The sequence below is a fragment of the Oncorhynchus gorbuscha genome, linkage group LG02 (genome assembly GCF_021184085.1).
Source record: "Oncorhynchus gorbuscha isolate QuinsamMale2020 ecotype Even-year linkage group LG02, OgorEven_v1.0, whole genome shotgun sequence".
Lineage (NCBI taxonomy): Eukaryota > Metazoa > Chordata > Actinopteri > Salmoniformes > Salmonidae > Oncorhynchus > Oncorhynchus gorbuscha.
Window position 1 is genome coordinate 61,391,910 of NC_060174.1, and position 22,530 is coordinate 61,414,439.

At 44.7% G+C, this 22,530-nt stretch overlaps 2 protein-coding genes across 6 annotated transcripts in view; one reads left to right on the forward strand and one right to left on the reverse strand.

Moving 5' to 3' along the window:
• Window positions 1-264: 264 nt before the first annotated feature.
• Window positions 265-4,334, forward strand: LOC123993495 (G-protein coupled receptor 12-like). Its single transcript, XM_046295698.1, has 2 exons — window positions 265-544; window positions 1,157-4,334. The coding sequence occupies exons 1-2, from the start codon at window positions 537-539 to the stop codon at window positions 2,172-2,174; spliced, it is 1,026 nt and encodes a 341-aa protein (XP_046151654.1). The 5' UTR covers window positions 265-536; the 3' UTR covers window positions 2,175-4,334.
• An 860-nt stretch (window positions 4,335-5,194) lies between these two features.
• The window catches only part of LOC124005914 (wiskott-Aldrich syndrome protein family member 3-like), a 42,749-nt gene continuing 25,413 nt past the window's right edge, over window positions 5,195-22,530 (reverse strand). For 3 of the 5 annotated variants that reach the window (XM_046315592.1, XM_046315579.1, XM_046315572.1), the window contains one exon: window positions 21,589-21,872. Coding sequence is in view for 2 of the 5 variants with exons in the window: in XM_046315558.1 (XP_046171514.1) it covers window positions 6,552-6,709; window positions 6,886-7,265; window positions 7,467-7,733; window positions 8,553-8,725; window positions 10,287-10,416; window positions 10,623-10,776; window positions 12,796-12,930; window positions 13,173-13,305 (1,530 nt within the window). In the remaining 3 variants the exon portion in view is untranslated. Of the gene's footprint in view, window positions 6,710-6,885; window positions 7,266-7,466; window positions 7,734-8,552; window positions 8,726-10,286; window positions 10,417-10,622; window positions 10,777-12,795; window positions 12,931-13,172; window positions 13,332-20,426; window positions 22,339-22,530 lie in introns of those variants that run through there. The other 2 variants (XM_046315558.1, XM_046315564.1) reach the window with 2 other exon arrangements.

The window sequence follows — 22,530 nt, forward strand, 5'->3', positions numbered from 1 at the left end:
TCCATGGTGAAGGAAGTTTCTGATGGAGTTGAATTTGGTCAGCTAACTAAATTATAGACATAGCGAAATCTGGATGTTTCTTTGGCAAGCAGAGCCTTTAAAGTAATATGCTGCCACCTACAGGTTCCAGGTTTACAAACAGTTGTCTATTTATACTGGTATGCTAATGTGAGAGCAGGGGGGATGCTCTGAATAACACATCGGTAAAGAATGGAGAGGGAGCACTTGACGTCATTTGGAGAATAATCCAAAGGACCAATAGCATTGAAACAAGCAAGAGTCAATGCCAGCGAATTGCCAACATCACTAGCAGTGTGTCATCCAAGTCTTAACGTCCTCCTGTGAGAAATCGATGTACACAAGATTTGTTACAATAACGGCAAAAGAAAAAAGGGGTGAAACGGCGCCAGCGGTTACTGGTGATAGTCTCCACCTGGGCGCTCAACGTCTCCATCTTCCCTGTTAAGGAATGCGCCCGGGTAGACCTCAACAAGCCATCGCAACATCACTTGACTGACTGATAGTGACACGCATGGATGCTCTGGTTAGTGATCAGGTTATATATCTACATATTATGTGATGTTCAGGTTTAGACTACAGAGAAATTATTGACTAGAAAACCACTTTCTCACAGAAATGTCATATGTTTTTTGTTTGTTTTTGTTTTACCGTAGAAGGCCTTTATAATCAGGCGTGGGGGTACAATAGCCTACATGTGTGGATTAATAATATTGACGACAAGCCCAAAGTGAAACAACCCATATCTATTTTTTTGGGGCATCCTATTACTAATCGAAATGACATAGATCTCAAATTAGATCAAAGACAACCCATTCATTTCCATGTTTATCCTTTCATTCAAGTCCTGCTTAAACAGCCAATGTGTGATGTGAATACTCCCTACAGAGGGGCTCTCATTTCAATTGAACTCTTTGCTCTAAATGTTGAGTCAACGGAGGGAATCAAAAGTAGTCAAATGTGGCGTTTTAGCCACTTCGCAATTTGGCGTGCGGCAGTCTAATGAGTCACATGTTTTATTTGGAAATACGTAAGATACACTCTTGAACGCAAATGCCTTTACACTGTACATTTCCTCCGGTGATCACTCTGAAATTGTCTCTATCTCGCGCCCCCTCCCCTTCTCTGTCTTTCTCAGTGATGATTCACTCTCTGCCGCAGCAATGAGTAACCAATTCAAAAACACCTCTTCCTCAACCTGGGATGTTCAAGAAGGAGGGAATTCCACACCACCTCCATCATTCCAGTTCGAGATGGAACCGGTGGTCATAAGCGTCAACCCCTGGGATATAGTCCTGTGTGTCACGGGAACCCTAATGTCCTGCGAAAATGCAATTGTCCTTGCCTTAATTATTTACACGCCCACCCTGAAAGCGCCCATGTTTGTGTTGATAGGGAGCTTGGCTTTTGCGGACTTATTGGCCGGGCTTGGTTTGATAGTGAATTTCACCATCACCTACATTTTTGATACGGGATTCGTGACGCTGCTATCAGCTGGACTGCTCATCACTGCTTTTTCGGCCTCCGTTCTCAATATCCTGGCAATCACGGTGGATAGATACCTCTCCCTTTACAACGCACTGACTTACCACACGGAACGAACGGTGATGTTTACCTTCGTCACACTGGTGCTCATTTGGGTGACGAGCATCACTCTGGGCGCGTTACCGATCATGGGATGGAACTGCCTTGAGGATGAGACGACTTGCAGCATTTGCGCCCCCATTGATAAAAATCACGCCGCTGCACTGGCGGTGACTTTTCTTTTTGTGTTTGCACTTATTTTGCAGCTATACCTCCAGATTTGCAAGATTGCTTTTCGGCACGCGCAGCAAATCGCCGTGCAGCAGAAGTTCATGACGAGCCCCCACTCCTCCTCCACCACCACTAAAGGGGTCTCCACCCTCTCCGTTATCCTTGGCACCTTTGCATTGTGCTGGATCCCCTTCGCCATGTACTCTCTGGTGGCTGACATCGGATATCCCCCCGTCTATACCTACGTCACCGCTCTGCCGGCCATTTGTCACTCTATGATAAACCCCATCATTTATGCTTTCAGAAATCCTGACATACAGAAATCTATGAGAATCGCTTGTTGTTGTGGATGTGTGTCTTCCAACTTTTCTCTGCGACCAAGGACACCAAGTGATGTCTAGGCAAACGTTTGAACGTCATAGCCTATCGAGTAGTTACAAGCACATCGCAATCTTACTGACTATGCCGAAAAGCTTTGTAAGTGTTTTTGTTGTTGTTGTTGTTGTTGTTGTTGTTGTGTGCATTTTATTTGTATTGAATAACTGTCCTCTTGTTGCATCTTTTACTGGTGATAGCATTGGGATAAGGCCCTTCTCTTCGCGAAACAAAGTCGTTCATCTCTCTAAAAGTGTATTGTGCCAGAGCTACTTGCACCTTTAATGTGGAGGTAGTAGCCTTCACTGTATAGTAAAGGTCTCATGTTACACCTTGTTTTTATTATATATAATAGATGCCTTTATAAGTGTAACCCACTGGGCACAGACGTCAATTCAACTCAAGTCCATTTTATTCCACGTTGTTTCCACGTTGATTCAACTAGTGTGCGCCCATTGGGACATGTATTGTGCAGTGGCTCGGTGTTGCTCATAAAGCATTCAGAGGAGCCTAGCGCCCTGACTCAATAGGCAAATACCTGTTCTGTGTCAGTACAACAGGGGGAAGGAAACAAACTACTTCTAATGTCCCAGTACTGATTCAATTCATTGGGAATAATGTTTTTTTATCAAAGGTTGTTGAATGTTCTTCCGAATGACGCTGAAACGTGGTAGGCTACTGACTTGCTGCGCCTCTGCACCCTCAAAACTATGCTGAAACTGTCCCCTCCGTCTGTTAAATGTTGGGGCAAGTCAAATTGAGCTGATTTTGTGATTAACGTTTTATTGCGAGGGAGAAAGGCCGGAATGAGTGGACAGCTCAATTCAGCGCCGGCCTTTTCAGCACCATGGACAGTGAAACGTGAGCTATCACCCACTCAATAACGCACGCGTATGCCTGGTTATGCGAGCTCTGTGGCGTCATCTTCCATAAATAATACAGCAGCAGAGAGTAAGCCTCACTTGTGTGCATATTGAATTGAAGACAAAAACAGCAACATAGTGTCAGCCAAAGTTTTCCAAATGAACGCGCCCAGACCGTATCATATATTCCCAGTATGACAGGGCACTCTAAATGTTTAAAGTGGTAAACTCCTTACATTCGCCACGCGCACAACACTACTTGCTTATAATTACAATTGTCCACGTGCAATATCTGTACGCCCATAGCCTACACATCCTCCGTAGACCTAACATATCGACATCTGATTGCGGACAGAAGTCATAATATATTGCTTTATTGGTTATAACATTGCTCATGTTTCCACAGCGAATCAATATTTGTCACACCTAGAAGATTTGTCTGTAGGGTAGTTGTACATAATAGGTGCAGTGCATCTAAATTATGCAAACGGTACAGTTTTGTTCTCTGTTATGTCACTCGTTCCAATAGTCGGTAAACACCAATTTTCTGCAGAATGTCTTAATTGTTTTGCCTTACTATGTCTCACTGGCAATAATGTATAACTTGTTTAAAGTGATAAACTGAATGACATGTATATGTTGGTTCACAATAGAAAGGGATCACTATACTTAACAAATAGCCATTTGCCAGTTTATGACTGTATGGTACAGTATGAGCAGCTCTATGACGTCAATAATGTGTAGTGTACAGCGCTTGAATGATAATGCAACGTCTGTTGTTTGAGATGTGTGTGGAGACCCCTTACATTATGTAGGCTTATCTACTGCCTATTCTCTGGTTGTGCAGCCAAAGAGCTGCTATATAAGCAACCCACAATCATTGGAAGCCCCTATGATTCCAGTCAACATTGGTGGGAACTCTGCAACCAGTGTCATCACTATTGAATTGAAGACGATCTTGTGTGTGCGGCCAAGCTCTGCTTGTGGAAGTACTGTATTGAATGCTTGTGTCCGATTCAGAAGATTCACTGTCGCTCATCCACCACAGTCGGCATGATTGATTCAGCTATTTAGTATTCTCACAGGGTTTAGAAACCCATAAGGTCTTATTGTATTGGTATAAAGCTATATTTTTATATATTTATTGAAAAAATGTATGTAGTTTGTTAATCTAGTTGTTGTTTTTTAAATCAGAAATGATTCATTTTGTCTTTAGGAAACAACTTCAATGTGTCCCGTTCAATGTTTTCAAGGAATGATTGTTGTCATAAACGATGCCAAACGATTGCAACACTACTGTCAAATTTGTTTGCTTCCTCAAGATCCTGGACTACTCGTTGTGTTGCATTGGTGACTTCTGTTCAAAACACTTCACCATATTGTCACCAAGACAGGGTTTAAGTTGAGGTTTTCGTAACAAAGGCAATCAACCAAATCTGTAGCACCGAGATATCCAACTAGGTGTCTGTGGGAAAGGTCAATAAATGTTTGTTAACCGCTCGTCTGTTTTGGGTCACTCAGTTAGGTCCTGGCTTGAAGCACTCTGGGACAGATGGAGGCACAGTGACCGCTGCCGTGTGTGACGCCACTGCCTCTGAAGACAAACAGGATCCAACAACAGCTATCCGTATCTGTCTGGTGTGGAAAAACTCCACTGAACTCAGAAAGAGACACAGAGAGTTAATTCCAAAACACTAGCACTGGAAGGTTCTGGAATTTTGGAAAGAACTACACCCCCAAAACATACAAAACAGAGCTCTCTATGGATTCGTGTAATTGTGTGAAACATGAGATATTCATACTCACAAGGTCCTTATAATTCTATTTGTACAGTACCACATCTAGTGGGGATTTACCTGTACTTAAAATACCATCCTTAGGGTGTGGCTATACAGCTGGGCAAGAAATACTGTGTTCTCCCTGGGCTCCGAATGAGCTGTCCCCTCTCATGTTGTGGATCTTATGAGTTCATTTGTCCCTATGCCCTTCCTGCCGTCGCAGATGGCCAGATGGCCTGACGTGGTGGGTGGTGGTCACACTGTACATGCAAAAAATAACGACATGCAAATGTCTCTCAGAACTAGTGCATACATTGGTTGTTCACATTCGAGTGATACGGTACAATAGGGAAGTTATGTCAATGGAATAGACCAGCGATTTGCAAAAAAACAGCCACAAGAGGATCCAATACAAAAGTAAGGCCTCGTAACACTTATTTCATTTTATTACCCCCTCACACATGCCCTTATCATTTCCAGGTTCGATCAGTGTGATAGTCATTTCATATCTAGATACCCAAATTCATTTTTACAAGCAGTGTTACAACAAAAAAAATCTATACAACAATGAATTGTAAAACACAGTAGTTGTACAAACACATGACTTAATAGAACACAGGGTCAGTATGTTCGAAACACTGCTATGAACCCTCTCTCCATCTCTTCCAGTAGAACGTTAGTCAAAATGGACGACAAGCCCACCAGCAATCAGATACTATCTCTCCAGGCCTTCAACATAAAAGAAGTGAGTCAGAAAAGAAGGAAACGGCAAGGCATTGAGATATTCCCTTTCGCTGACACGCACACCACGCACGCACACCACGCACACCACGCACACCACGCACGCACAAAGTACCATAGAGAAAATAAACCCCCCAAAATAATTTCCATGTTAGGGTCTGTCTTACACAGTGGTCATTAGTCAACCAGCAAATCTTTAGCAAATTATGTAAACCAAAAACGACAACTGATGTTAAACACTGCCAGATAGGGTATCAATACTCAACCACAACACTGTAAACAATTGAACAAAGTGACAAATTTAAAGGGACATCCCTCAGATAAAAAAAAAAGCTGTGTTGACAATACGGTTACGGCTACAGCATCATATGTCCAAAAGTATCCACCCACCTGATTTAACACTTGATGTGACATCATCTTCATATGCACAGTTATCACAAACAGCACAGCCAGAATAGAAGATGACTCTAAATAATACTTTTCAATGAACAAATATTTAAGTGCATCAAGTTAGATGAGTTGAAAGAATGCCATAGCACCTTCACCTAGAAAACAACATCTGTGGTGTTGGTGTGGCTCATTTACAGGTGGAGGAGATGTATTGAACATCTAAATGCAACTGAAACCACAAATAATATTCAAACTACAATATCAGGACTCATGAAAGAAACACTTTTATACTGGACCATAAGTAATATATTATACTATATCATATTATATATATATAAGTATAAGCTTTCTGTGCCTGCTTTCAACAGACCCCCCCCCCACCCCCCCAGCTCCAGATCCACTGTGGTTTCCTCCCAGCCCATATCTGACTAGATAATGGATACTGTCATACTGTGTAAGCGTCTCCTCATCTACTTTCTCATCTACTTCCTCTAACAAGAGGTCTATCGAGACGTAGTGTGCGATGACTGTGTGTGTGTGTGTGTGTGTGTGTGGTGTGTGTGTGTTTCCTGTTATTGGAATAGCAGCACTCTGTAGGTAAGTAAAGTAAGCCTAAGCCCTCTGCTCCGTCTCAGTCTGACCACTCGTTCTCCTCAGGCTCCGAGTCCTCATCTGATTCGCTGTACTCCACTGCGATGCGTCGGGACAGGATGGTGGCCACGTCGTTCCCCACTGGCTCCTTCTTGGCTTCCTGCTCACGCTGCTCCTGCACCTTCCTCAGCTGGATGCCTAAGGAACACAACACAACGGTCATCTACTGTACAGATGATACGTACTACAAACTGTCAAAATACGTTTCCCATACAGTAAATATGTTTACTAGAATAGTAGCTTTCATGTACAGTAATGCAGACAGATCATGTAGTGTAATCCTGGCCGTTCCACCTAGAACCAGAGGGTCTCACCTCTGCGGATGGCTGACAGCAGGTCGCTGCGTGCGTCACTTATCGGGATGCCTAGCACCTTGCCCTTCCTTGGCAGTGTTCCCCCAGAGGGGTGTATGGCATGGGCTGGAGAGGGAGCGAATGTTGGGGGGCCACCAGGTGGGGGTGGAGGAGGGGCAACAGGAGGTCCTCCAGTGACAGGGTGAGATGGAGAGGGGACATAGCCAGCGGGTGGGGGCGGAGGTGGTGAGGGGCTGTAGGGGCGGGACAGGGTGGCCACTGTGCCAGGGGCCAGGGTGGGAGGCCCTGTTTTGCTGTCAAAGGCCGTCTGGGCTGAGGGGATGAGGGGAGGAGGTGGGGGCGGGGCCGGAGGGATAAAGTGCTCTGGCATCTGGTGACCGCTGTGGACCAATGACAGGAAACCAACCAAGTCAGACATAGTCTTTCTCACCATTCCAGCACTACATCATTCATGTTGGATGAGATAAATACCAGTGACATTTACTGTAGATAGAAAAGGCTTTCAGACTTGAATTCAGCTTAGATAAAAAAGCAAAAATGTGCACAGAAGGCGGGACAAGAGGGCTAGCTGGCTAACACACCTGGCCTCTTTGGACGCTGCGGGCCGGGGTCCGTTCAGGGATGGGTCTGCAGGTGTGGGTCCGTGGTGGGGCTGCATGCGGCCCAGGGAATGCTGGCGGCCTTGAGCTGCAGTGGTAGCAGCAGCAGGGGGGCGGTAGGCCCGGTCCAGGGACTGGGTCTGGTTGGGGCCTGTTAGGTGCTCCTTCCCATCAGGACCCAACACAACTCCCTCCTGGGGTGGGTGGTTAGGGCTGGCAGGGTAGGACTGTTCATCAGACATACCAGACCTGGAACATTTCATCCACAGACAGAGGTTGATGAGGAGCAAAAGGGATATCTTCCAAGACGTTCAGTGTACACATAGTCTCATGTCAATGGACATCCACGTTTCTTTATTTGCCATCTAAGACAACCCTAGTAACTCGGTAGTCAAACATTATACTGCGAGTACAATGTAGAATAATACATGTTAAAGGGATAGATCGAGATTTAGGTGATTTATCTACTTACCCGGAGTCAGAATAACTCATGATACCATTTTTATGTCTCTGCGTGCAGTTTTATTAAAGTTAGCATATTGTTAGCTTAGCACAATTGCTGAAAGTCTGCTGGTACAGTAGCCAGCTCCTCTCAAAAGCAAGGAAACAGATCTTCTAAATACTCCAAAGCTTGGTGGTTGGTCATTTAAAGTCTTACAAAGCTATACATAGTAATCGATATTTTCTAAATGTGCTTATTTAACTGATAATCATAAGAAACAAGATTCTATTCACATCCTCACTCTGACCAGCTGTCGCATAGAGAGGTATAGAGGTCACAACGTTGTCTCTGTTCCATTATGGCGTCTGTGAGCGGACGGGCAGCGCCATTGAGAAACATACAACGTTGAGCTCTCTATACATCTCTATACCTAAATCTCTAAATCTCGCAGCATCCCTCTAAGGAACATGGAGGCGTTCGAACATTTAGGTAGATCAAAGCAGATTTTGTACATTTACATTTTGTGATGAGCATTTCCCCATATTTCACATAATATCTATAATAATATATACAGTAATATATAATAATTGTTCCTTGATTGATTGATTCAGTGCATCCCTACTGACCTGTCTGGAGAGAGGGATCCCTCAGAGGACATGCCATGGTAGGGTGAAGGCGTGAGGCGGGTGTCTGGACGGAACTCCTTGTCGTAGGCCATCATGTTCCACTCCTGACGGCGGTTCCGGGCCTTCCTCACCTTCTTCACCTCCCGGCTGGGGTCCTCCACCTGTTTCTGCTCCTGAAAATGACAAGGACGGTGACTACAGCCGAAATACAGGGATATGGACTGCGCCAGAGGATTCCATTTTACATTACATTTACATTTAAGTCATTTAGCAGACGCTCTTATCCAGAGCGACTTACAAATTGGTGCATTCACCTTATGACATCCAGTGGAACAACCACTTTACAATAGTGCATCTAAATATTTTAAGGGGGGGGGGGTGAGAAGGATTACTTTATCCTATCCTAGGTATTCCTTAAAGAGGTGGGGTTTCAGGTGTCTCCGGAAGGTGGTGATTGACTCCGCTGTCCTGGCGTCGTGAGGGAGTTTGTTCCACCATTGGGGAGCCAGAGCAGCGAACAGTTTTGACTGAGCTGAGCGGGAACTGTACTTCCTCAGTGGTAGGGAGGCGAGCAGGCCAGAGGTGGATGAACGCAGTGCCCTTATTTGGGTGTAGGGCCTGATCAGAGCCTGGAGGTACTGAGGTGCCGTTCCCCTCACAGCTCCGTAGGCAAGCACCATGGTCTTGTAGCGGATGCGAGCTTCAACTGGAAGCCAGTGGAGAGAGCGGAGGAGCGGGGTGACGTGAGAGAACTTGGGAAGGTTGAACACTAGACGGGCTGCGGCGTTCTGGATGAGTTGTAGGGGTTTAATGGCACAGGCAGGGAGCCCAGCCAACAGCGAGTTGCAGTAATCCAGACGGGAGATGACAAGTGCCTGGATTAGGACCTGCGCCGCTTCCTGTGTGAGGCAGGGTCGTACTCTGCGGATGTTGTAGAGCATGAACCTACAGGAACGGGCCACCGCCTTGATATTAGATTCCCTTATGCGTTATAAATCCTACATATGGGAAAAAACTATCATCGACTATCATCATTATGGGACAAACATAAACCATAAACAGGACATGTAAATGCTCATTTATTATGTATAAAATGCATTTCAATTCCGCTACGGTTCCTTACACTAGTGGTGGACCTTCTTAGTCTTAGTTCTTAGTAAATAAATGAGCACGCCTCCTCTAATTAAGTCAATTCTAGCTATACAGCTTAGTAGTGTTTGTAAGAGGTGTCTCATCTTGCTAAACACACATGACAAGGCTATTTACTAACCATGTCGCTGTCTTTTCTCTTGCTCCCTCCCTCGCCCCTTAAGCCCTCGCTCCCCCTCTCTCTCTCTTTCCTTTCCTTCCCGTCCTCTATCTCGGTCTAAACACACGTCCACATCGCCAGGCTTAGGACGCTTGTGCGCAGACAGCCTAAAAGGAGCAACGAGCTAATCCTGACGGGCCTGATGTTCAATGTCGGAGGGAAGGAGAGCAGGTCTGAGAGGGGGGAAAAAACAGCCAACAGTCATGAGAGTATAGAGGATAAGAGAGAGCTGTTCTCGTCTATTAATGTCATGTAATTATGTCATGTTTCATGTTCGGTGCGGACCCCCAGGAAGAGTGTCCTAATAAAATACCCCCCCCACAAAATACCAAGAGCCAGCAAAGAGCTTGCAGCGGAATGTAGCGACAAGTGAGAATAATGATTCATCATCGACGCACATAAGACACACAAACAAAGTCACACACCTTGTCACCCGCCTTCTGCTTCCTCTTCTCCTTCCGCTTGTTTTCTGTTGCTTGGATCATCTTCTCCTTCCACAGGTTAAAGAAGTAGGATGGGTCTGTGTAGAACTTCAGGCCGTCCTTTTTGTCATCCCTGTATGACAACACAGCCTGACCTGAGACTGTGCTTCGGCAATGCAATTGACACCTACACTTTATATATGATACATTATATAACTATGTTGTAATGCACTTTATTTGCACATCCCCATTGCTTAATTCTGTATCCTGTACCCAAGGAAAAACGCAAAGACTAAAGTGGAGTTCAGTAAGTTGTTATGTGTTTGGATGAGGGTTGACCTGTAGGGGCTGAGGATGTTGAGGGGTGGAGGTTTGTCACAGCGATGGTACATCTCCATGACGGGGTTGAGGATGGAGTTCCTGGACACCACCTGCTGGTCCTGGATGGTGGAGCTCTTGAAAGCCTTCCGCATGTTGATGTCCTGCAGCGAAACTGGGACCAGAATGCCAAGAACGAACACAATGAATGAACCCTCGAACACTGACTCATTATCAGCTATGAATGGCCACGGGAACCCAGTTTGCATGAGGACGTTTAGAAGTTCAATAACATGAAAACCAACCACATTCATTAGTGGTGGATCAATGCTTCAACACAGTTTAATAGGACCGCAAACAGAGGCTCATGAATCATGATTAAGGTAAGCAGAGATGCTAAATGGGATACATACAGTGCATTCGGAAAGTAATCAGACCCCTTGACTTTTTCCACATTTTGTTACGTTAGAGGCTTATTCTGAAATGGATGAATAAAAAGAAAATGCCCTCATCAATCTACACACAATACCCCATAATGACAAAGGTAACCAGGTTTTTAGAAATCCCTGATTTACATAAGAGACACTTTGCTATGACACTCGAAATTGATCTCAGGTACATCCTGTTTCAATTGATCATCCTTGAGATGTTTCTACAACTTCATTGGAGTCCACCTGTGATAAATTCAATTGATTGGACATGATTTGGAAAGGCACACACCTGTCTATATAAGGTGCCACAATTGACAGTGCATGTCAGAGCAAAAACCAAGCCATGAGGTTGAAGGAATTGTCCATAGAGCTCTGAGACAGGATTGTGTCGAGGCAGAGATCTGGGGAAGGGTACCAAAACATTTCTGCAGCATTTAAGTCCTCAAGAACACAGTGGCCTCCATCATGCTTAAATGGAAGAAGTTTGGAACCACCAAGACTCTTCCTATAACTGGCTGTCTGGCCAAACTGAGCAATCGGGGGACCAAGAACCCTATGGTCACTCTGACAGAGCTTCAGAGTTCCCCTGTGGAGATGGGAGAACCTTCCAGAAGAACAACCATCTCTGCAGCACTCCACCAATCAGGCCTTTATGGTAGAGTGGCCAGACGGAAGCCACTCCTCAGTAAAAGGCACATGACAGCCTGCTTGGAGTTTGCCAAAAGGCACCTAAAGGACTCTCAGACCATGAGAAACAAAATTCTCTGGTCGGATAAAACCAAGATTTAACTCTTTGGCCTGAATGCCAAGCGTCACGTCTGGAGAAAACCTGGCACCATCCATTCGGTGAAGCATGGTGGTGGCAACATCATGCTGTGGGGATGTTTTTCAGCAACAGTGACTGGGAGACTTGTCAGGATCGAGGGAAATATGAACAGAGAAAACCTGGAGCACTCAGGTTGTCCTTCCAACAGGACAACGACCCTCAGCACACAGCCAAGACAACACAAGAATGTCATTGAGTGGCCCAGCTGGAGCCCGGACTTGAATCCGATCTAACATCTCTGGAGAGACCTGAAAATAACTGTGCAGCGACGCTCCCCATTCAACCTGACAAAGCTTGAGAGGATCTGCAGAGTTGAATGTGAGAAACTCCCCAAATACAGGTGAGCCAAGCTTGCAGCGTCATACTCAAGACTCGATTCTGTAATCACCACCAAAGGTGCTTCAACAAAGTACTGAGTCTTTACTCAGTAAGTACTGAAGTACTTATGTAAATGTGATATTTCAGTGCAAAAATTCTAAAAAACAGTGTTTGTTTTTTCAATATGGGATGGTGTGTGTATGAAAAAAATACAATTTAATCCATTTTGGAATAAGTCTGTAACATAACAGAATGTGGAAAAAGTCAAGGGGTCTGAATACTTTCCGACTGCACTGTATACAGTATTCAGCGTATCCCAGGCTGTATAATGGAAATCAATGTATTGGTGATTGCAGCAGCAGTGAGTCTGTGGCTCAGCTGTGGGGCACGAAGCCCTGGTGAAGCCCTTGCATTATGCAACGGTATGTTTTACTTCGCTAATTAGCACGGTGCGCTTAATTAGATGCTTATTCACGCTCTCATACCAAATGCTGGGCTGCAACTTTGACTGAGTATCATCATGCTATAGCATGTACAGTATTATGTGACCACTCCCCTTTCCTCAGCAGATTCTGCCCCCCGCCCCTCATAACCCCTGTCACGCGCCGCCTCCACCCACCCTCCTCCACAGTGGAGTCCAGCTGGGTGACTTTGACAGCCAGCAGGTCCACTCTCTCCTGGAGGCTGTTCATTCTCATGTAGAAGCTGTTGGCCTCGTTGAACAGCTCCCCGAAGATGTCCTCTGCATGTCGACCTGCGTTCACAAAAACACACACAACATGCATTAACAGAGGTCAGGGTCAGAGTAGGGCTATGAGAATGTACCTTTAAAATAAACCATACGTTACATGTTTGAAGAAAATAAAAAATACTGCCTGAAATAGTTTGGTTAAGAGTTCATTTCCATTCAGCATTCAGTCAGTCGGTGTCAGTCAGTCAGCAGACAGACAGTCAGTCAGTCAGCAGACAGACAGTCAGTCAGGTGTGTAGACTTACTCAGGCCCCCCAACTGTTTGATGATGGCTGCCAGGGTGCTGTTAGTGACACACTCCAGCTCGCTGGTGACCCCATCCGGCACGGCTCCACGGCACAGGTGCCTGGGCTCGATGCATCTCTTCACCAGCGGCATGGCGGCTGCGCCCTACACACACTCACCTACAGAGAGCCAGGGAGGAAAGGGTTTAAAAAAACACACACAAAAAACACTCCAATTAGCACATTCATTGCGGCTATAGAACAATAGAACTCAGTCTTCAGTGGAGCAGTCTATATTGAACGCCATGTTGTGTGACATCTCAATCAGAGGCACTGAATAAAGAAAGAGTCAATAGGCGGGGGAGAGAGAACGGAGAGAACCCGATAGAAACCATGTAATTTAACCAACAGAGGGAAATCACAACATCTACAGCAATGGTGCAATCATATGGACTAATAATGAAAGGTGTGCCGGACAAAGACCTAGTATTGTCAAAGAAAAGAGGTTGAGAGTAAGCATTTATGAAAGGTCATAACTTCATTAGTATGACACTGTGATTATAGTAGTACTTACTATGTTTGAAAGGTAGGCAAGGGCAATCAAAGGAAGCCTAGAAATTAGGATTCAAAGGTCGGGGGGCACAGACTAAAGAACCAATGAAATATTAGGACAGTATCACGGCCTATTGCATCATGGATAGTGTGTGATTGACAGTGAGTGTGTGTGTGTGTGTGTGTGTGTGTGTGTGTGTGTGTGTGTGTGTGTGTGTGTGTGTGTGTGTGTGTGTGTGTGTGTGTGTGTGTGTGTGTGTGTGTGTGTGTGTGTGTGTGTGTGTGTGTACGAACTCTGTGCTCAGCCCATCAGGCTAATGGGTAGTGGCCATCTAGCCTGAATCTCTCCCCACACAGCCCTGATGCAGGCTGGCATGCCTTTACACATCCGCCTTGCATGCCTTTACACAACCGCCTGGCATGTGCCTGGCATGCCCATCAGGCTAATGGGCCTTTAGTGGCCATCTAGCCTGAATTTACTCTTCCCAACCGCCTGGCATGCCTTTACAGCCCTAATGCAGGCTGGCATGCCTGGCATTCATTTACACATCCGCCTGGCATTCATTTACACAACCGCATGCCTGGCATGCCTTTACACAACCGCCTGGCATGCCATTTACACAACCACCTGCATGCTGGGCATTCATTTACACAACTAACCTGCCATTTACACAACCACCTGGCATTCATTTACCACCGCCTGGCATGCCTTTACACAACCGCCTGGCATGCCTTTACACAACCGCCTTGCATGCCTTTACACAACCGCCTGGCATGCCTTTACACAACTGCCTGGCATTCATTTACACAACCGCCTGGCATTCATTTACACAACCACCTGGCATTCATTTACACAACCGCCTGGCATGCCTTTACACAACCGCCTGGCATTCATTTACACAACCACCTGGCATTCATTTACACAACCGCCTGGCATTCATTTACACGATCCACTGCCTACTGGTCAGCATGTCCCTATAGTGGAGACAATGGAGGAGACCTCTCTTCCTCTGGCTTACGTCCCTCTTTCACAAGTGTTCTACCTCCTATCTCTCTCAATCACTGTATTTATAGGCCTTTACATGTCGTGTCTCTTTCAAGCACTGGTCTAAAAATATTTTTAAAATAGCAGAACAAAAATAACCCAATAAGCATATCCAATGACAAAGAGATTGGATCCAATGAGATTTCAATCCAATGGACTTTCATCTTCATTTGGCATTTGGGCATATCAAGTCTAAAAACAGACTTACCTACAGAAAGCTTACAAATTTTGCTCGTGAGATAGTACTAATGTACCTTATCGAATGTTCATGTCAATGGATGACTAATTATGGGCTTCAAAATCTTGTCTATTCTGTGATCGTGTACAACAAAGTGTATTGCATTGGGTGTGTGGTTGGGGGGGGGTTGTGAGTAGTGTGCATGCAAACAGCAAGGGGCTCTACTATATCAGAGCTACAGTCTGGGGCCATCACCATGGCAACCTCCAAGGACCTTCCCTTATGCTCTGTTGCCCATTGCAATGTGATGAGAAGAAGTACATTTGAGAGAAATAGAACGAAGCAATCATACACATACTGTAGTACACTGCAAATAGATGCATTGGACCAGACAAAATGAAAAAGGACAGAATATACAAAACATATGTAGGACCAGAAAGACAAAGAACATTATTAGTTTTCCTACATCAGCATATCATCTTGGAATGTCAGGCTTTAATTATATGTCTCCTATTTCAAATAAATAGGCCGAGATGTTCCCCAAGGCTACAGAGTCCTTTTTGCAGCTGTCAAAAATTGCAATAAATTGGCATGGTAAAATAGCTAAACATGCGTAAACATCCTCAAGGGGAACCTCTAGTAGGGAAATGCAACCTCATGCACGGAGACTATCACAGAGAGACGGGTTCATGATACTCTCTGGAGGTTGGGAGTAGGGCCTTTTAGAATGTCTGCTCTGCAGCTCCTGGGTTATGTGTATATGTACGGTTGAAGTCGGAGGTTTACATACACCTTAGCCAAGTACACTTAAACTCAGTTTTTCACAATTCCTGACATTTCATCCGGGTAAAAATTTGCTGTTTTAGGTCAGTTAGGATCACCACTTTATTTTAAGAATGTGAAATGTCAGAATAATAGTAGAGAGAATTATTTATTTGAGCTTTTATTTCTTTCATCACATTCCCAGTGGGTCAGACGTTTACATACACTCAATTAGTATTCGGTAGTATTGCCTTTAAAATGTTTAACTTGGGTCAAACATTTTGGGTAGCCTTCCACAAGCTTCCCACAATAAGTTGGGTGAATTTCAGCCCATTCCTCCTGACAGAGCTGGAGTAACTGAGTCAGGTTTGTAGGCCTCCTTGCTCGCATGCGCTTTTTTAGTTCTGCCCACAAATTTTCTATAGGATTGTGTTCAGGGCTTTGTGATGGCCACTCCAATACCTTGACTTTGTTGTCCTTAAGCCATTTTGCTACAACTTTGGAAGTATGCTTGGGGTCAATGTCCATTTGGAAGACCCACTTGTGACCAAGTTTTAACTTCCTGACTGATGTCTTGAGATTTTGCTTCAATATATCCACATTATTTTGCTTCCTCATGATGCCATCTATTTAGTGAAGTGCACCAGTCCCTCCTGCAGCAAAGCACCCCCACAACATGATGCAGCCACCCCCATGCTTCATGGTTGGGATGGTGTTCTTCAGTTTGCAAGCCGCCCCCTTTTTCCTCGAAACATAATGATGGTCATTATGGCCAAACAGTTTCATTTTTGTTTCATCAGACCAGAGGACATTACTCCAAAAAGTACGATCTTTGTCCCCATGTGCAGTTGCAAACCGTAGTCTGGTTTTTTTATGGTGGTTTTGGAGCAGTGGCTTCTTCCTTGCTGAGCGGCCTTTCAGGTTATGTCGATATAGAACTCGTTTTACTGAGGATATAGATACTTTTGTACCTATTTCCTCCAGAATCTTCACAAGGTCATTTGCTGTTGTTCTGGGATTGATTTGCACTTTCGCACCAAAGTACGTTCATCTCTAGGAGACAGAACGCGTCTCCTTCCTGAGCGGTATGACGGCTGCATGGTTCCATGGTGTTTATACTTGCACACTATTGTTTGTACGGATTAATGTGGTACCTTCAGGCGTTTGGAAATTGCTCCCAAGGGTGAACCAGACTTGTGGAGGGAAAAAACATTAATTATGGGGTCTTGGCTGATTTCCTTTGATTTTCCCATGATGTCAAGCAAAGAGGCACTGAGTTTGAAGGTAGGCCTTGAAATACATCCACAGGTACACCTCCAATTGACTCAAATGATGTCAACTAGCCTATCAGAAGCTTCTAAAGCCATTACATAATTTTCTGGAATTTTCCAAGCTGTTTAAAGGCAGTCAACTTAGTGTATGTAAACTTCTTACCCACTGGAATTGTGATACAGTGAATCATAAGTTAAATAATCTGTCTGTAAACTATTGTTGGAAAAATGACTTGTGTCATGCACAAAGTAGATGTCCTAACCGACTTGACAAAACTATAGTGTGTTAACAAGAAATTTGTGGAGTGGTTGAAAAACAAGTTTTAATGACACCAACCTAAGTGAAAGTAAACTTCCGACTTCAACTGTACGTTTACTATCTGGGTGAACTATCACTTGGATCATGTATACATGACTCGCTTCCATTGCTGAGGCCGCTGAGACGCCACCTTCCAAATGCTTATTTATTTACTGACATAGCTTATTGTTCAAATATGAATGAGTGAACTTTCCGTTCTCCTTTGTGTGTTAATTCTTCATGAATGATTACTTTCACACCCAAACACTGCTGTCCCCTCAAAAATCTATTGGCCTCCAGTCTGTAGCTGGCATCTGCTAAGCATTACCCTCTTCTGCATTTTTAGTCATCCTTTCCATCGCTCACAATGCCCCTTTCTTGTTGGAGTTTCTCACTATTCAAACTAAGAGTGGCTCTCAGAATCTGGCTAAATGCTACCATTGATTCCGGAACGTCAAGTTGTGTGTCTTTTCTCTCATCTCTCATTCTTGTCTCCTCTACTGGAGCCAGTATAGCATGCCGCCACAGCCTCAACAGTCATGGGAAGAAAACTGATTCATGAGTGGAAACCATAGCAACACTTCCACAGTGCTGCTAGCATGACACTGGCTCCAGGCTCCCTTTTACATAATCTATGTTCAGAACAAGACAGTAGAAACTCAATGATCTACTGCATTCCTCCCATCGTAGACCTAGCAGTTCAACCATAGTCAGTGGGTGAATCTATTCAAACTAGGTAAGAGCAATTAGAATATGTAAAGATCAGCACAAATATACAAGCATTTGAGTCAAATATACAAGCACAACACCCAACTTGACAGGCTTCTCCTGTTGCTGAAATGAAGTGAATCCTCAAATAACTGTATGGAGTCCATCGAAGTCATGACACCTGCCGAAAACTGCCGAAGTCATGACACCTGCCGAAAACTGCCGAAGTCATGACACCTGCCGAAAACTGCCGAAGTCATGACACCTGCCGAAAACTGCCGAAGTCATGACACCTGCCGAAAACTGCCGAAGTCATGACACCTGCCGAAAACTGCCGAAGTCATGACACCTGCCGAAAACTGCCGAAGTCATGACACCATAAGCTTCCTCCATTGCTTAAAAAAATTACAGGATGCAAACTGTCACCGCAATTAAGACCACATTTTATGGCCTACCCTTTGTCATCTCAAATCAATCAAGATTTGCCAAACTACCATTTGAGTTGACAAATAAAACAAGACAAACAATAATTTTTTGTCAATCATACAAGGTCATAGACTTTCAAGGCCAACCAAAATGTGTTCCATATAAACTCTGAGGCCCCCCTCCTATTTCTTTCCTACAATCTGTTTGAGGTCTTGGTTGCATTACATTACATTACATTTAAGTCATTTAGCAGACGCTCTTATCCAGAGCGACTTACAAATTGGTGCATTCACCTTATGACATCCAGTGGAACAACCACTTTACAATAGTGCATCTAAATATTTTAAGGGGGGGGGGGGTGAGAAGGATTACTTTATCCTATCCTAGGTATTCCTTAAAGAGGTGGGGTTTCAGGTGTCTCCGGAAGGTGGTGATTGACTCCGCTGTCCTGGCGTCATGAGGGAGTTTGTTCCACCATTGGGGAGCCAGAGCAGCGAACAGTTTTGACTGAGCTGAGCGGGAACTGTACTTCCTCAGTGGTAGGGAGGCGAGCAGGCCAGAGGTGGATGAACGCAGTGCCCTTATTTGGGTGTAGGGCCTGATCAGAGCCTGGAGGTACTGAGGTGCCGTTCCCCTCACAGCTCCGTAGGCAAGCACCATGGTCTTGTAGCAGATGCGAGCTTCAACTGGAAGCCAGTGGAGAGAGCGGAGGAGCGGGGTGACGTGAGAGAACTTGGGAAGGTTGAACACTAGTCGGGCTGCGGCGTTCTGGATGAGTTGTAGGGGTTTAATGGCACAGGCAGGGAGCCCAGCCAACAGCGAGTTGCAGTAATCCAGACGGGAGATGACAAGTGCCTGGATTAGGACCTGCGCCGCTTCCTGTGTGAGGCAGGGTCGTACTCTGCGGATGTTGTAGAGCATGAACCTACAGGAACGGGCCACCGCCTTGATGTTAGTTGAGAACGACAGTTTGTTGTCCAGGATCACGCCAAGGTTCTTAGCGCTCTTGCAGAAATGTGCCTCTTTTAAGAAGAATGCCATTTAGCAGACACTTTTATCCAACACAACATACAGTCATGCACACATACATTTTACATATGGGTGGTCCCAGGATTTGAACCCACTAACCTGGCAATAACAAGCACCATAGTCTACCAACTGAGCTACAAAGGAGACCGATAATCTCAGAACACCTGGACTTCTCATCTCATAGGATATTCAGTATGCTTTATTTAAATAGTGCATTTGAGTAACACTTGTGCATCAGTTGCACCTGTGTAATTAGCAGGTTGACATTTTTTGGGGGGCTGAATCATGTTCTGTAGCAATTCCTTACTGTAGTATTCACGTTGTTTCACAGTAACCTAGTTCAGTAAGCCTAATTTCTTTGTAACTTCATAGTAATAGATGAGCAGATATGTGACTGCACCTGTAGCCTCGTGCAGGTACAGATTGCTTTTCCCTCCCCAAAAATATCCATTTGACTTGATTAGTAGTCATCCTTCATTCGACATCTGACTGATTAAAAAGAATGACATCAGTGAGTTCCTGCAGTTGGACTGATGATCACGTCATACATCCAAGCATTGCTGCTTCTGCACAAGCATGTGATTTGTAACGCAAAGGGAACAGAACAGGTGTTCGACCATAGGGCTACAGCAGTTAACCATTGTTCAAGTACAGCTGGAAATGGTATATTCGTGAATGTGAAGAGGAAAACCAATATATTGATTAGAATTGGCCAGGAGACGGGTGTCTCGAGTGGTGAGAGCGTCAATCTATGTCCATAATTCCAAGGCACAATATATGTCACACAAACATATACTTTTCTTTCTCATGCAAGCGTTTCTTATATTGTAAGATTATAATAAATAGAACCGGTGTCACCCGCATCCCCTCTCTTCTTGTTTAGACCCCCCCCCCGCCCCCAAACACAAACACATTATATAATTGGACATACTTATTGTGCAATGTATAATAATGATGTCTATCCTAGCGATCTAAGAAGGGTGAAATGGTACCTAAATCTACTTACCGCTGGTTTGTCTTTCCCTTTACTTTTTATTTTATTTATTTTACCTCCTCTCGTTGCCTGTATTATTTGGCAGCTATTTAGACATCGCGCGTGGAATAGATCTATAGGTCAAATGCGTTACTGCGCGCTACCATCACTACCGGTGAATTATCGAAGTCAAGGGAATGGACGACGATGCTGAAATCTGGATTCCCTTATGTCTGCATGTGTGTTTCCTTGGCAGCGTCCGCTTTCCTCCGCGACCGTGGAACGCGAACGCTCTGCAGCAGCGAAACCACGACGCATGCGTACATGGGCTCATACGGACCACCACCCTGTGTTTCAAAGATGCCCAGACCCCACAGAACCGAGAAAAAAAAACAATTTAATAGGCAAAATAACATACATGCTTTATCTGTCAAACAACAAAGAGCAGACGCATAATATAATGGCATACTGTAGCTGTGACAAAATGGCTTCATCCAATATGCAGGCCAGGTTATGTGATAATCGCATGTTCCATGCATCAGGGTGGGGGGCAGTACTAGTGTGCTATGCTGTGGAATCTGTGGGAAAGGGGAATACAAGGGACTCTTATTGTCCAGGGTGAGAAGTGCCTGTGTTGAGTGTCTTTGTGTTTGTTTGTGTAGTACAGCCTATTAAAGTGGAAAGAATTCATTCATTCATAGCTGAGTGCGGAATTAACCAGAAGCTTGGGTGAACATTCATTCTTTCTCTTGCATTCACTCTACATCTCACCCACTAATGACAATGCAAAAGAGTCAAAAGTCATAAATATATATATGTAGATCAACAATGGCTCTTGTAGTTGTGTCTATACAGTTCTTTATATTGGCAATAGGGTGATACTTGGTATTGCAATACACCGTATCTAAGAGGCTGAAAGCAAATGTGGACCATTCAATCTTTAAGCAAAAGTATTGTGTTGAAAGGATAGGGGCATTTCAACATGGTTTATTCTTGATATCTAATGCTAATGAGGTGACCTTTGAAATGTTTTGCGTCCTTGTTGCTGCACACATAAAATGGTTTCTAGTAAAGGGCAAACCAACCATATACCCAAGACTAATGATGGAAGTTGGATGACAATACCGATTCAAATATTGTACATCTGAAATCCTCCACAACAATAGCATGCGCATGATCATTCACATTGAGTCGGTGGCGGACAATCGTCTGATCAGAACATGATTACAAAATAAGAAAAGAACACGGGCCCATCCCGACCCTCGGAGAGGTTGGCGATTGGTGATCTTCGAGAATCCTGCAGCAGTAGCGCCGTTATGTATATTGCATGTTAAAACTGCGGAAGAAGACGACACAGATCATATCCTATTCATCTGTCAGGAAAAATGTACCGAAATAGCAACGGTCCTCTGGGAATGAGGAGGGAAACATATCTGTGTCCAATGGGACATACGCTTCCTCTTCAACGGCCACTTGCAGCTATCAGACAGGCAGAAAAAGAAGAGACCAAGTTAGAAGTGAAACGCTTGTGTGCTGCATTCTATGTTCCCACATGGTGGCACTGTGACTCTATGATTGGAGAGATACATCAGGTGGTTTCCCCTGTCATGCCACCCGTGACCTCTCACAGCCCTGTCAATGAGAGATGCAAACAGCAACAGCAGCGCAGTTAACGGACATTTCACCACGATCACCACACTGAGTATGCGCTTATTACTCACTAAATGTAATGCAAATATTCAAGTATCAAATGTCTTCAGTCACATTGTGCAGCCTTGTAGACTAATACATATCTTATATTTACTCGTTTGGGCAGGGAGACATTGAGTACATCTCCTGTGTTCGAACAGGGAGTGGAGGGGGGGGGGGGAATCCAAGCAGTGACATGAAGCAATAGCTTTGTCACCACACTGTTTTGGATGTAGAGAGAGAGAGAGAGAGAGAGAGAGAGAGAGAGAGAGAGAGAGAGAGAGAGAGAGAGAGAGAGAGAGAGAGAGAGAGCGAGAGAGAGAGAGCGAGAGAGAGAGAGAGAGCGAGAGAGAGAGAGCGAGAGAGAGAGAGAGAGAGAGAGAGAGAGAGAGAGAGAGAGAGAGAGAGAGAGAGAGAGAGAGAGCGAGAGAGCGAGAGAGAGAGAGAG